Source organism: Rhinolophus sinicus, linkage group LG05, assembly GCF_036562045.2.
Source record: "Rhinolophus sinicus isolate RSC01 linkage group LG05, ASM3656204v1, whole genome shotgun sequence".
NCBI lineage: Eukaryota > Metazoa > Chordata > Mammalia > Chiroptera > Rhinolophidae > Rhinolophus > Rhinolophus sinicus.
Window position 1 is genome coordinate 132,007,597 of NC_133755.1, and position 16,535 is coordinate 132,024,131.

Here is a 16,535-nt window from a genome sequence, read left to right on the forward strand (position 1 = left end):
AAAAAGTGCTACATACTTCATTGCTGAATACGACTATGGTCACTTTCAAAGTACTCCCCTTGGGAAGTTATGCACTGATGCCAGTGCCTAGTCCACACTTCAAAGCAATTTTGGAACTCTTTTTCTGGAATAGCCACCAGAAGTTATTGTTGTATCACCCTTGATGTCCTGAATGTCATCAAAATGTCTTCCTTTCAATATTTCCTTTATCTTAGGGTAAAGAAATTATTGGGGACCACATCAGGAGAGTACAGAGGGTGTGCCAATATATTTGTTTACTTGCTAAAAACTCCCTCACAGACAGTGCCCTGTGAGCTGGTGCATTGTCGTGATGCAAGAGCCATGAATTGTTGGTGAAAAGTTCAGGTCGTTTTCATCTAACTTTTTCACATAGCCTTTTCAGCACTTCCAGATGGTAAATTTGGTTAACTGTTTGTCTAGTTGGTGCAAATTCAAAATGAATTATCCCTCTGATATCCAAAAAAGACTAGCAACATCGTTTTAAGTCTTGGTTTGGACTGACGGAACTTTTTTGGTCATGGAGAATTGGCTGACTTCCATTGTGCACTTTGACGCTTTGTTTTGAGGGTCGTATGGGTACACTCATATTTCATCACCACTGATAATAAGGCCCAAAACATTGTCTTGCCTCTCTAAAAGATCTTGGCAAACTTCCACTCTCCTTTGCTTTTTGTTCATTGATGAGCTCCTTCGGGACCATTTTTATACACATTTTTCTCATGCCAAGATTTTCAGTTAAGATTTTCTGGTTTCTCGATGTTTACTTCGTCCGCTATGCTTCTCACAGTCAGCTGACGATGTTGACACACAATTCGATGAATTTTTGCAATGTTTTCATCAGTTCTGCTTATTACTGGCCACCCTGACCTCTTTTCATCAGTGACACGTTCTCTTTCCTCAGAAAAACATTGAATCCATTTGTACACTGCCATTTTCTTCATGGCATTATCCCCATAAACTGGGACTAACATGTCCCTGATTTCACTTCCACTATTGCCAAGTTTAATAAGAAATTTAATATTTGTTTGTTGTTTTAATTCAAGCTCAGATATTCTCGTGATGGCACACAAAAACATGCAACAATAATGCATGCCACTCAGCAAGACACCACCACACATCGACACGAACACAGCTATGAGACACTGATATACCAAGGTTATGAAACCTTCCTGAGCTGTTTGTACAGTGCTGCCAATGTAAGCACATGGTGGCAAGTTCGCGAATTTAGTTGTCATGCCACATATGTTCTATTAAACTTTAAAATCAATAGAATAAATAGTAAGTATTCAGAAAAAAAGACTATGGGTCTATGACTATATGGAATAAGTTTTGGACAGATCAAAGATTTAATAATAAAATCTTAATTTAATTTAAAAAGGGCTGGAGAAAATTATGGATGAAATAGATGTGGCCTTTATAAGCGTGTGGTCTTTATAGCAAGACACAGGCTAAAGACTATAATATAAGTAAGTCAGTAACAATTTCAGCATGGTAAAAATATTTATAAACAAATCAAAATCAAAATTAAAGGTTAACTAGAAAAAATGTCAGTAACACATGTGACAGTACATGCAGTTTAATACACAATGGGTCAAGGATATGAACATGCAATTTACAGAAAAAGAAATTCAAAGGGCCAATATGGAAGTGCTCAGGTTCACTCATAAAGAAATGCCAGTCAAAATAATAATGAAGTACCATTTTTTGCCTATCTGTCATAAACTTAAAAACTCTGACATTGCCCAGTGCTGGCAAAGTTATGTGGGCAAAGTAACTTCCTCCAAGTTGCAGTCTGAGGAAGTGTAAATTGGAACAGTCTCCCTACTGGGCAATCTGGAACCATTCACCAAAATTTTAAATGCATGTACCATGCTGATGGATAAATTCCACTGCTAGGAATTTTCCCAATGGACATCCTTGCAACTGCCAAGAGTATGAGCAAGAATGTTTACTGTGGCACTGTTAACAATACAAAACAAGTAGATAAAATAAAAGTATACATTCAAGACCGGAACTGGGTAAATGAATTAAAAATGTCCACATTGTAGCATACTATGTAATTGTTAAAAGAAGTTGTGAAAAGAATCAGTTCTCTGTTTATTTTGAAAGATCTTCTTGACATATTATTACTAAGTGAAAAAAGCAAGAGACATAAAAGTTTGTATAACATGATCCAATGTGTTCACACTAAAACTCATATGTACACACACACAATGGTGTACATTTTGTACAATGGTGTACAAAATCTTCCCTTGAAAGAAATATGAACATAAGAAGCTTTTAAACAGGAGTTTTATGTGGAGAAATTAATGGAGAAGAGATGGCTAAGATCACAACTCACGGAGTTAAACTTGTTTATTACAAGATGCCTGCTGCTTTCTGAAGTATCAGAACAATCACTGTTTCCCACCTGCTGTTCCAGGGAAAGCCCTACCTGGAGTCCAGGCTTTGCTAGCCTCTGAATGCTGCAAGATATAATTCATTTTGTTCACGTTCTCTGAAGAGAGCATTGGATCCTCTAAAGAAGCCATTGAGATCTAATACTATACTCACTGGATAAGTGTTTCTACACATGGAAATTCAGCACAAAAGACACCAGCTGTGAAAAGGTAAAGGGAGTCAGGTGTGTATGGTTTAAGAACTGTCTAAGCTTGGTTTCCTCTGACCTTATATTTCTACTTTTCATAAGTGAACTTCTCATATAGGGCTTTATAGTCAGTGAAATTAAAATGGAATGGACAACTGTTATGTAAAGTAATCCATTAGCACACAGAGGGTACTACATTCTTTTCTGCCAGTGAAAGTATGCAGGGCTTCCTTCCATGACTTTATACGTCTTTTACCTACCTGTGAAATGGAAAATCATGTAAGTACTTTCAAAAATGAATAAGATTAAAATGTAACCACTTCCAAAAGTTGACTTCCAAACCAACACAAATACATGATTTAAAAAAGATTGACAGCAAGCAATTAAGGCTATCAAAGGAGAACAAATTTGTTTTTTTCCCCGCAAAAAGAAAAAATATACAGAAACCACACAAAACCTTAAGCTTAAAAACAAAGCCTGAGCATGACGAAATTGGATAAATAATTTATAGTGACTTTTGTATGCCTTCTGAGGTCATTTATCTTGATAAGGTATGGTTTAATGTAGATAATTTCAAATCCATTAGTAAAATATAAGTGCCTTTATAAAAACTAAAATGTAACTAGGAGGAAGCAAATATTGTCTTCCAAATGATAACATTCTTTCCCACAATTATTAGTCAGCATGTCTTATCAATATTAAAAGAAGTCTCATCTTTGTTTAAGTGCAATTTTTATCATTCAATGTTTATAAAGTTAATCAGCATAAGTTGGTGGAGTCGCTCACATTGTTAGTAATATAAACCAGTACCTGGCTTCGCTTTTGGCACAGGAGTTTTAGAGATCTAAGGGATATAATATGCCACCTTTCTTTCTCACTGCTTTAAAGCTTCACTCCACTCTAAACCTTGTTCTCTGAGACATCTGAAACTGGCCCTCTGGCGTGTCTTCTAAGAGAGCCAAAGTCTGCAATGCTCTGTCTTCTACGAGGCGGTCAGAAGGAAACATCCCTGTTCTCAGGATATGTCCATTAGGCATCTGGCTCACTAGGTCACTTAAACCTGGCTATGGTCCAAATTTCTGAGGATCATCTTAAAAATTTCAGGGCCTTAGTTTCAGAGATTCTGATTCTGATATCTAGCATGGGAACAGGTAATGGGGATCTATTATACTACTGTCCCCATATTACGTGATTTTTTTTTTTTTTTTTTCTCTTGCCTCAATTTCTTATCCTCTGTACTATTTCTCCACTTGAGGATATGAAATTCTCCACTCTACTCTTTGGAACTGCCACTCAATGATCAGCAAACTATATCAATCTCTTCTGCCACCTTGCCTTAGGTGAAACTTGACTCTCCTCCACGGCCTGTTTCCCATGCATACCTCTCAAGTGGTGGGAGAGGATGTCTCTCTTCCCCATCACCATTTCCAGTATGTACTAACCATTTGTAAAAGTCTGCTCAGTTAAGATTCAGTGTATCTGACTCTGTGAACCAACCTTATCCAATGAAGCCCTGATACCCATGGATCCTAACCTTCTGTGTATCCCAACTCCTGTCATCCTCCTAGGTGACGCGAGTTTCCATGTGGACATCCAAAACGCTCACCCTTCATGCCCCATGGCCTCTGTTCCACCTCGGCCATACCAATGACTATATTCTAGCCTTGTCATCAACCCACAACTACGTGTACCACTTCCAAAATCACTAGTACAAACATCGCAATTTCTGACCAAAGCTTTCTATAATTTGAGCTTGCCCAACTAATTTTTCTAAGCTCATTCTTTATCCTTAATGACCCCTCCAATCACAATTTCTCTACTTTCATTCTATTCATTAGCAGCACCCCGCAATCCATGCCCCAGTCCTTATTCTTGTTCTTTCCCCAGTTTAGATAGCAGAGCCCAACATTTTAATCATACTCCTGCCAACTTCTTAAATTCATTTGCCTTTTTGTCATGCCAGATTGGCAAAATGTGCCAAACTTGGACGACCCAAAGTAACTAGTGTATATAATTTAAGAAAAATTATATACAAGGGCAACTTGAGACCATTCTAAATCCACGATCACAATCTCAACAAGCCCTTAACACTGGACAGCAATTCTGTAATGTCTTTATAGTCACCTTGTTCTCACATGTCTCACAATGTCTACATTAGACATTTATTTGCTCCCACAAATTTCTGACCACCTTATTACCCTTACTCTCAGAGAATGACCTTAACACCTACTTAATAAAGAAAATATAACACATCAGAGGAAACTCCCTCATCTTCCTGCCATATACCTAAAACCTATTTGCATAAGAACCCATCTTTTTAACTTTCCTATCTAAGGAAAATCTGTCTACTTGTTCTCTGGATCTCATGACTCTGGAATTCTCAGGATTCTTATATTATTCTTTTCCTTCCTATATGAATAATAAGAAAATAATCTGTCTGTCTACCTTTCTGGACACTATTTCATATTTTCTAGATGCCATCCATTTTCCTTTTGCATATAAAGAAACTTCACAAAATTGATATCTACATTTTAATTTTCGGTATCTACTTATCAGCCAACTTTATCTAGTTTTTGCTTTACACTGTGGGAATAAAAAAGGCTTTAAATAAGATCACCAACATCCATATTGCTAAGTACAGTGAATATTTTGCAACCTTCGTATTACTTGACCACTAATTGCAGCACTCAATATAGATGACAACTTTTCTTTGAATCACTCTTTTCCTTGGCCTTCATGACATTATACTCCCTTGGGTTTACTCCAACATCTTGGAGGCTCCTTTGTTGGCTTATTCTCCTCTATGTAATCATAGAGGAATTCCTCAAGACTTCATCCTAGGCTCTTTTACCACTCATATACACTCACATGGTTTCCCCACTCCAAAGCAGACTGTGCTTATGATATATCAGGCTCATATACATATATATTCATCCAGATGTCTACTCTATAGCTCTAAATATCCCAGGGATCTCAAACTTAGCATATCCAAATGGAATTCATCATCTGCACCCTTCTGTGCAACGAATCCTATCTACCATTCTCTTTCTTCATAAATGACCCAACTACCCACTCAGCAATGCAAACCAGACATCTTTTAGAAGCCAGAAAACTTCTAGATCTCTCTTCCTCAACCCTCCATACATTAACTACTAAGTGCTTACAATTCTATTTCTCAACAAATTAACCTCTCTAACTGGTCTTCCCATTCTCACTTGCCCTGCCTGTATGCAGTGGTATTTTTTATAAACACAAATCTGATCATGCCACTCCCTTCCTCAAATTTCTCTAATTATAGCCCATTGCTTTTAAGATAAAATACCAAATCTGTAACATGATGTAGAAGGCCCTCACAATCTGGTCCTTGCCTGCAACATTAGACTTGTCTTAGGCGACAAACTTGCCATCTACCACCCCCTACCATTCTCTATGTTTTGGTAATTCTGATTTTATCCACTTCTTCAATGTGTTTCTGTTTTTCTGTCATCTGAGACTTTCCCTGGAATACTCTGCTGCTGACTTCTGCTTAGGAGTTCACACTCCTAACCTTCAAATTTCAGCTTAAATGTCACGTTGCTAGCTAAGCCTCCTCTAACATCATCAGGATAGATCAGATTCCCCAATTTTACTTTCTCTTAGCTTTGTCCTTCTTTATTTATTAAAAAAGCAATTAAAATAAATTAATTAGTTGATTAATCTTTCTGTCCTGCCAGAACATAAACACCATAAGGTTGACAGGTAGATGATTTTTCTTCCTAAATATATTTCCATTCCCAATTAAAGCAAAGAATATTAATCAGCACACAACTCCCACCTCCTTCTACTACGAGGCCTTCCTGTGTTGCATGAGCTAGAAGGTAAAACCTATTGTTTCTCAGATCTCTTGTAATCAGGGTAGTGGATGCAAAACTCCATTCTTCTAATTAGATGCACTCAGGCAAGAACTAGACAATGGAAGTAGAGGAACACATCTTTCTGCTGTTGTCTTTTGCTGGCAAGCAAGACCTTGGAGAAATGAGGGCTGAAAGCAATAATGGATGTACTATGCATCCAAGATTTGGTTTGCTAATGTGTTCCTGAATGTTGAAAGGCATCTTCAGTAGCAGCTGCAGCTTCTACATGCTGGGTCACCAGCATGATGGCTGCTTCTTAAATTCATCAGTTCCAGTGACTGACTTCGACTCTGATCTTACCAACATTCCAGTAAGTACCCAATTTCTTTTAAAGAATTCTTTTCTATTTAAAATGTATTTGGAGTGGTTTATTTCCTGTACTGAATCCTAACTGATACAACACAGGTCTTCCTCAGTCCACTTAAATCGGGTTGACAGCAGTTCATTTATCTTGATACCTATCGATCTACTACAGTGAGTGGTACTGGTTTACACTCAGTAAATACTCATTGAACGGCCACCACTACAAACAGTTTGAGGCACATGTGTATACTATCAGTTCACAATGCTCAGCCTAAATGCCATAACCAGTTTCCATGTCATTTTGGCTGTGCCAATTATTCACTTTAACTTGGGAGAAAGGAAGTAACAGGTCCTCTGTTTCATGTTACAGCCCTTGAAAGATGGTCTTGGTTTCTACATGGGCTACCCTGATATTTCTACAACGTAATTTACAAACAATTTGGCATTCCAGAGAGCACCCTAATTAGCAAAAGAGAGAGCTCATCTAACACTGCACTCTTTATATCTATCTGTCATCTTTAAATAAATGTTGAAATACAATTTTTAAAAAATTACACTGTGAAATATGATTTTGATCTTTAAATGTTATCAATATAAATATCTATATCACTAGGGATTAATAACCTTACTCATTAGTCTGTCTTTAGAGAACTTCCCCTACTAAAGTATTTTCAAATGAGAGTGCAAATGAGGGTCCAGTTAACATACTTTTCCAAACACACATGGTTCCTTAATAAGATGTATACATTTGTTTTACAAAATTTATTTTATTCCTCTAAAATACATTTTAAAGCCCAGGAACAAAAATTGCTTCAATCAAAATATATTTAAATGTAATAACAAAAGGAATTAAAACCTAATGTTAATTTCTGTGTCCCTTAAAAAGAGACTCACTAAAAAGCTCCTTGACATGGGTATTGGTGATAATTTTTGGGAAATCACACCTAAAGCATAAGCAATGAAATAAAAAACAAGTGGAACTACATCAAACTAAAAGGCTTCTAAAGAATAAAAGAAACGATCAATAAAATGAAAAGACAACCTACAGAATGGGGAAAAAATATTTGCAAAACATATATCTGATAAGGAGATAATATGGAAAATACATAACGAATTCATACATCTCAACAGCAAAAAAAAAAAAAAAAATCCAACTTAAGAAAGGGCAAAGGACCTGAATAGACATATTTCCAAAGAAGATATACAAATGGCCAACAGGTACAGGAAAAGATGTTCGCATCACTAGTCATTAGGGAAATGCCAATTAAAAGTACAATGAGATAGCACCTCATGCCTGTTAGAATGGCTATCATCAAAAAGACAAGAGATAACAAATGCTGGCATGGATGTATAGAAAAGAGAATTCATGTGCACGATTGGTGGTATTGTAAATTGGTGCAACCACTATGGTAAACAGTATGGAAGTTCACAAAAAAATTAAAAATAGAACAACCATATGATCCAGCAATTTCGTTTCTGGGAATGAATTCAAAGGAAATGAGAACCTTAACTCAGAAAGATATCTGCACCGCCATGTACAAAGCAGCATTACTTACAATAGCCAAAACGTGGAAACAACTGAAGTGTCCACCAATGGATGAATAGATAAAGATACTGTGGTACATACACACAATGGAATATTATTCAGCCATAAAAAATGAGAAAATACTACTATTTGTGACAACATGAATGGACTTTGAAGACATTATGTTGAGTGAAATAAGTCAGACAAAAATAGAATAAGTCAACAGAAAAATAGAAATGCTGTATGATCTTACTTATATGTAGAATCATTTCACAATACGCTTCACCCTTGCACAACACAGGTTTGAACTCCATAGGTCCACTTATACATGGATTTTTTTCCAATTATCATACAGTTGGCCCTCCATATCCCTGGGTCCCACATTTGTGGATTCAACCAACCACTGTATTTTTGATCTGTAGTTGGGAATCCATGGATGCAGAGGGCAACTGCATGCATTGTTCATCATCATTTTATATAAGGGTCCTGAGCATCCTAGGATTTTGGTATTTGTAGGGGTTCTGAAACCAATCCCCAAAGGATAACAAGGGATGACTATGGTTAAGTTTTTAAGGAGTCAAAATTTATATGTTGATTTTTGACTGTGCAGGGTGCTGACACATCCCTACCCCTCACACTGTTCAAGGGTCAACTGTATGTGTAAATCAAACCATCATGTTGTACACCCTAAACTTCTACAGTGATGTATGTCAATTATTTCTCAATTAAATTTGGGGGGAAAAAGAGTCTCACCAAGTGAGCCATATGTTAGACTATATTGAAATGAAAACCAGCCATGGGAATTTCTCCTGCTCAGAAGAAAATCAATCCTACTTTTCAGCACTGAAATTCTGGTCATAAAACTTGGCTCTTCCAACAAACTTCAATAGCTCCCCAGTGCATTTAGAATAAACACTTAAGCACGTAACTTAAGGTCCTCTACATTCTGACCAAAATCTACATGCCTAGCCTTTCATGCACCTTACATTCCAGTGAAAACAGAACACTCCCATTCTCCAAATACATCCAGTGGTTTCCTTTGCCTGTGTTCTCGTTCTCCTTTCCTTGGAATATTCTTTACCCCTATTGCTGCCTAGTGATATACAAAACCACTGGCCTGAATGAATCTACTTCTCTTTGTGCTCCCATTGCTCCCAAACTGTCATTTATCACATTTTCCTTTACTTACATATGTATTACTAAATCCTCTGTGAAACTGACTGTATTAAAAGCAGAGAAACTGACTTGTTCGGCCTCTTATTTTCAGTGGCACAAGATATTTGATCAATTGAATTAATATTAACATGTTAATTTATAATTGGATGTCTTATATATTCGAAAAGCATTGGTCTGAATACGTATATAATAGTTAATTGAATGCCTGCCCATAGTTTACTTTAAAATTACCCTACTGTTGGATATTGATGCCATCCATATTTTTTTCATAATAAATAATGTCTTGGAACAGAACTATTGGTGTCTACTAACTTTTCTTTTAATGTTTCCTTGAAAAGATTCCCAGGTTTAGGATTTCAAAGTTAAAGAGTCTGAAAAAACACACGTTTGGCTCTTAAAATATATAACAAAATGTTTTTAAAAAGATTGAATTGATCATTGCCACAGAAAATCTAGGAGTGCCCCAAAATCCTCAAATCATCTTCAGAAATGGACATTATCATTTTAGTTTTTAATGATTTACTGGGTTTAAGAGTTATATAGTTTATTCGTTTATACAACTTTACCTAATAAGTTTTTCTTCCAGTTTGTTCACCTATTGTATTTCCTCCTCTTGGTCATATACTTACTGGAAACTTCATGTTTTAGTTATTAAATAAGAACACATCTAAAGATGTAGATATTAACTCTCCTGTTCTGTTATTAATATTTTCCCCAACATGTTTATTGCCTTTTGCAATTCAATATATTATATATATTTTTTGTCCAAAGCTTTAAATTTAAATGTAGTCACAGCTATCATTCTTTAAAGCTGTCATCTCTTTTCCTTCAAAGCTCATATGTAACTATATACAGAGTGTCCACTATGTGTCAGGCAAGATCTGTTACCTCACTTATTACAAAAATCTTAAGACACAGATATCATTGCCACTTTGTATGTGACTAAATTATGGTTTAAGGAAGTTAAAAGGTTATGTTCGAACATCTGAGTCAAGATTAATACCTGGGTTTTCCTGGATTGAAAGCCTTTATTATTTGAGTGGCTACTTCCCTTTGAAAACAGAAAAGTCATCCTTCCAAAAATCCATTAAACACACAGTTCTTTTATTAATTTTCTTTGATTTTATTTAAGAAAAATAATATACTTTTGACATTATTTATGTGTGATTACAACAGACAGTAAAATTACTATGTTAGCCTTTGAAAGGAAAGGAGGTTGATACAGCAGAAGAAAAAAATAACCTGAGAAGATAACATTTTACATATATTTAAAGTAAAAATAAGAGAAATGGGGCTATCAGACATCTGGCATTATCTTTAATTAACAGGAATTATCTATTCCAGGAAGAAGACATTCTAATTTTATTTGGCCATACTGACACTATAAAGCTGCTAAAGTAGAAGGAAAGAAAGCTGTCAATATTATCAGGTAACTTGTATCAAAGCCAGATTCCATTAATTTAGGCAATGGTTAAAGATGATCTATGAAAATAGCAAGGAGAGGGTTGGTAAATTTAGATAATAATAAAAAGTCATACAATAATACTTTGAGATAGCTTGAAGGGACATATTATTATTGGATTTTTCCCAGTGTTCTGATTTGTTTAATAGATATTTCCAGTAACTACATTCATGAGGTTTATTGTATGATAGACCATCTCTATCAAAAAGAAAAATTCTTAATATCACTAATATATGGACAAAATTAAACCACATTATTACCCATAAATCAGAGAAATACAGTATAGGGATGGGTGGGAAGATGGAAATACTTATATCAGCACTAGAATAATTAAAGACTGTTAAAATTTTTGTACCTAAGGGGGGAAAAATTTTATTTGAGACACCGAGTGAAACAATCTAAAGATTCTAATTGAAATATTCATTTAACTTAAAATTAAAACCATAATGGAAAATAATCACTTAATAATGAAAACGTCTTCATCCTTAATGATAACTTATTTCTGTAAATGTAAGCTGCTACTTTTCCCAGAGGTATGTTCTATTATACAGAAAATTGTGGTTTCTGAAGAAAGTATCTTTGTGGGAGAGGACAGAAAGTAGTAATATGCAATGTGAATTAGGAAAATTTATCCATATTGCTTGCTATCTTTTAACCATTTTAAATTTAGTTATATATATATATATATATATATATATATATATATATATATATATTCTAAAAGTAGACTATATAATATGTAAAGTTCAGCCAGTTTCCAAAATAATTTTATATACCACTCCATTTGTTTCTCATAGTAAACTACTAAAATGGGTGTTATTTATTCCATTATTATTCCATTTGATAGAAGAGAAAGTTTCCTAAATGTTTAGGTGTTTAAGGCCACAGGGATTCTAGAGGTGAAGTCTAGAGCTTTTTGTTAATGTGGCCTCTTGCTTTGGGCCTCATTTAGAATTCCTGAGACATTCATCTCTCCAGGGAGCACCCGGAGCTCCATTTCTATAGCTTAAGCTACTTTTGGGTACTTCACTTTCCTTTCCCTATTTTCTTGTTTTAGTAGACTATTAGAAAATATAGCAGGCTTTCAGCTGGGGGTGACTTTGATATTAAAGATGGGAAATGATATGAGGAGTGAGTTATTGGAAAGGCTCATTTGAGTTGAGGCTGAGGCACAGAAAAAGCCTTATTATAAACACACACACACACACACACCCCACCCCACACACACACGCATTTCCTTAATGGAATTTTTATTTAATATTTATACAAATAAAGTTATAGTTGAGTAAAACTGTGAATAAAACCATATTTGGTAAGTTGGAATTGAGATGGCTGCATTTAACACTGTGGCACGGTACGGATTTAGCCATATTTCCATTAACAGGACTTATGAGGCTAAATTTCTGTGTACTAGCATGGCAAATTTACCTTCCAATTTTATTTTAATGTATTGAGTACTGAATTTTCCATTTCTCAAAAAACATGGGAAGTTTACTCCTACCATCATAGTAATAATTTACTTAGAATTATTAGAATATTAATACCATTCAAGTTCCAAAGACACTTCAAGAAATAGGAAGAAATATACAATTAGCCTAGAAGAACAATCTTAACTCCTGGAGCCTTGAGAAAACCTTCAGAAAGATTACCTTATTTTTTTGTTATCAAATAATATCCACTGTGGTGGAGCCAACTTTTTGAAATCATTTTCTAGGAGAAGTAATGAATATGGTTGGGCTGAAGAAAAGTTCCATTTTATTTTTAAAAATGATGCAAAGCCCTAAAAGCTTTAGAAAAACCCAGGTTGGATTTGACCTGTTTGATTTTGAACAAATAAGATGAAATGTGGTACAAAGGGTAGATTACAGAGTCAGACTTGCTCAAATCATGGCTGCACTACTTATTACATGGGAGTCTGGGAAAATTACTCTCTCCCAGTTTCAGTTTCCTTATCTGTAAAATGGGGATAAAAATCTTAAAAGATGGAATAGTGGTGCTGGTCATGAGAAAATTAAAGTGAGAACATCTCTTACAATGTTTGTCTCAGAAGCACAAAGGCAAAAGAAAAAGTAATTTTTGGGTACCTACTATCAGCAAAATACTGTATGAAAGGCTGGGAATATAATGGTGAGCAGGACAATGCTCCTGTATTTATTAATAAATGTTTGTGGAATTCATTCTTCTTGAGAAAATCCAATAATAACAGTTGGGTCAGGATAAAAATCAAGTATAATAAAAATACTCCCAAAAAGTATAACACAAATAACTACAGCTTTTCAAACCTACCCCACTGTATTAACACTTTCCATTTTCCATGCTTTTTTAGCATAGTGATCTGTGTTTGATGATGTTGTCTTAAATAAATGTTATTTGAATATATACATTATTTCTATGCTTTAGAATATTTCCTGCTTTATTTGAATTACCTACACATATGCCATATTAATGGATAACAATATAAACCTACACTGTAGGTTGTTGTGAGGGTTGAATGAGTTATAAAAAGCAATGAAAGCAATCCCTGGACTAGTGAACATTTGACAAATATTATACATTATTAGTATAACAATTAAATGATAAACCTGAATTATTTAGAATATGAACAGCTCTCCGATTGAGAACTTTGAAATAACCAGAAATCCACAAGGTGGCTCTCAAGACTTGGCTTTTAAATACAATAGACTTGCTTTGTATTTCCAAAGAAATGAAACAAGACTTATGAATGCCAACCTGACTTTTAAAAGACTCTCATAAATTCACAAATAATAAATAACTAGAAGAATACGAAGCTGTATAATAAGTGCCATGCAAAAGAAAATTTTATAAAGTGAAAAAAATGAAGAAAATGAATAAAGTTTGTAGTTCCAAACTGAAAGAGAATCTGATGTTCAAAACAACTGGCAGCAGATTATCATATTCAGAGTTTACAATATCAATAAAAATGGTGAAATTTACAATGCAATCATAACAATTAAATACATTTTACTAACATAGAACAATGTATGGCAGCTAGACAGTCGTTCAGTAAATATTAGTTAAATCTTATGTTATGCATATAAAATATTTTAAAGTTACCATAATTTTATGCCCATAGATTTTTTTATTTGAAAATTTATTTTCATAGCTATAAATCAGGGCACACTTTTTATGCAAAGAGAAAGGGAGTATATATCTTGGGCTTTGTGAGCCAGATAGTCCCAGTAGCAAGCATTTAATTCTTCCCTTGTAGTCCAAAAAGGCAGCCATAGACAATACAGAAAGGAATCTGTCTATTTTCTAATAGAACTACAATTACAAAAAGAGGTGAATATCTTTGGCCCTTGGATTATAGTTTGCCCACTGTTGATCTAAATCACTATTTGATATAATTAAATAAAACCTATAAATCGTAGGATACTATCAATACCCAAATTACCTAGAGAAGTGCTTCTCAAATTGTAATTTATCCAGTTTATCTATACTTAAATCTAATGATGCCACTTAGAATGTTTTGAGTATTTTTTGCTAAAATTCAATATAATGGTAAATTTATTACCATATAACAAAGTTTTACAATAAACACAATTCCATTTATGTATAAAGCAGCTCAAAATTTATTAAATGCATGACATAGTCAAAATATCAACTTTTCAGTTTTTGTGGATTTTTGACACATTTTGAAAAAAAACACGCACTTTGAAATCAATTAATGCAGTAAAAGAGTTAAAAAGAGCTTTTGTTTATGTAGGTATGTCTTCCCTACACTAACTCTAGAAATTAAAACTGAGAAATTATTAATAAAAATATTTGTCAATTAGTTCTTTAAAATTATAAATATATTAGATATTAACATACTTTATGAAATCTAACTGTATTTTATGTTTTAACTATATTTTAAAGAGCAGGACTAAACACTACAATTATTCAGAAAGTGATAATTGAATACATCATACATTGGGATCTTTTGAAAGATCATTAAGAAAAAGTCAAGATTGTAACATGATAAATCTGTAAAATTAACTTCTTGAAAATTGGAAACCATGGATTTTTCATGTATAAAATATTTGGTATCTGGCATATTATGTGGTTTAGTTCTTGGATGTTGCTGTGATTTGTCCCCTACCTGTTTTTCTGCATGTCCATATTCAGGCCCTTGTGTAGGTAAAAAGCAGGAAATCTGGCCGTTGTTTTTCGCTCTTTCTATTAAAGACATAGCTGTTCTTACTGTGGCATTTCGAGCATGCACAAACACCATCACCTAAAATAAAGGAAAGCAGTTTATTTAATATTCAAATTCATTAAAAGATGGCTTAACACTAGTCTGGATATCACCCTATATAAACAACTGTTAATTTTTCAAAATAAAACCCCAGTTGATGAATTTTCCAACATTTCCTTATTTTAGAACAAAGTATGTATAGGATAAAGGCAAGTTAAATAAAATTCAATAGCATAATTTAATTAGCCTACATTTGCCTAAAAATTGGCAGGTGTTAGAACTTAAATTAATGAGTTATTTAAAATGTGGCGTTTAATTGGTGCATTTTCTCTTTTGAAGACCTGATTCAGTAGAACAATCATATATTATGGGGGACAGAGTACAAAAATATGAGATCCTTACTTCTCCACAGTCAATGAAATTTTGAAAATCATAAAGATGTTTAAAGAAATTGAAAACAATAAAACACTCTTCCTTGGACAAAATTATGTCTAAGAACAAACATTTAAAATAGAGTTTAGATGATTGCTGGAGGTGAAAATGCTTCTAGAGAGGCATTTAGAAATTTTTGTTGTGGTAGACTTTCCTGTGGAATTATTCACAAAGTGACTGTGGAAATTTGAATTAGGAGAAAGTCAGGTGTCTAGATCCTTGGTCAAAGAGAAGTGGAAAACAGTACTCTCAGGGAGAGTCACCTAGGCAGAATGTAAATACAATTGAAGAGATTAGATTAAGGAAAAGAGTAATCAGCATCCTTTATTTGCTGCCTATCAGGGTCTGTCTTCTCTCCATTGGTTTGTTTCTTCTCTGGCATTCACTTCCCCCCACAGTCAGCTCAATCCCAGACTTCCCAAAAAGCCATTACTATGATAGAAAATTTTGTTCTTTCATATGGGCAACTGATCTTTTTACATTTTACATGGTATGAATAAAAGCATCTTCAGATAACTTCGACATTTTTCTCAATCTGAAACACACAATCGAAGGGTATCAGTGTGGGTGCTTTGGATGTCTTAAAGACAAGTTCTAGCCCTAGCTTCCGATCAGATTGACACCTCTAAATCTCTCTGGAGTCACCATGGCATTTCCCTTAAGCTTCCGTAATATGAAAGTACTAATTCTTGCTTCTTCTTCCCAATATTTCCTCATATTCTGTTAATTTCCTGGGAGCTAGAACTTCGGTTGCACATTTAGGAGAATATGCAACTGATTGTTTTGAGTCATGAAATCAATAGGCTTATTTGAGTTGACCTAAGTAAAAGAGAAGATCATTTTGAAGACTAACACAGAAGTTAAAAAGAGAAGGAGTTCTGAGACTTGACCAGAAAAGAGACAGAGTGACAGAGCACATGTTATATGATTAACCCATA

At 34.4% G+C, this 16,535-nt stretch overlaps 1 protein-coding gene across 2 annotated transcripts in view; it reads right to left on the reverse strand.

The window, feature by feature from the left end:
* ASCC3 (activating signal cointegrator 1 complex subunit 3) overlaps positions 1-16,535 on the reverse strand; it is a 300,957-nt gene that overhangs the window by 129,009 nt on the left and 155,413 nt on the right. For both annotated transcript variants that reach the window (XM_019738872.2, XM_074333336.1), the window contains exon 14: positions 15,070-15,204. In XM_019738872.2, the coding sequence (XP_019594431.2) occupies positions 15,070-15,204 (135 nt within the window). The remainder of the gene's footprint in view (positions 1-15,069; positions 15,205-16,535) is intronic.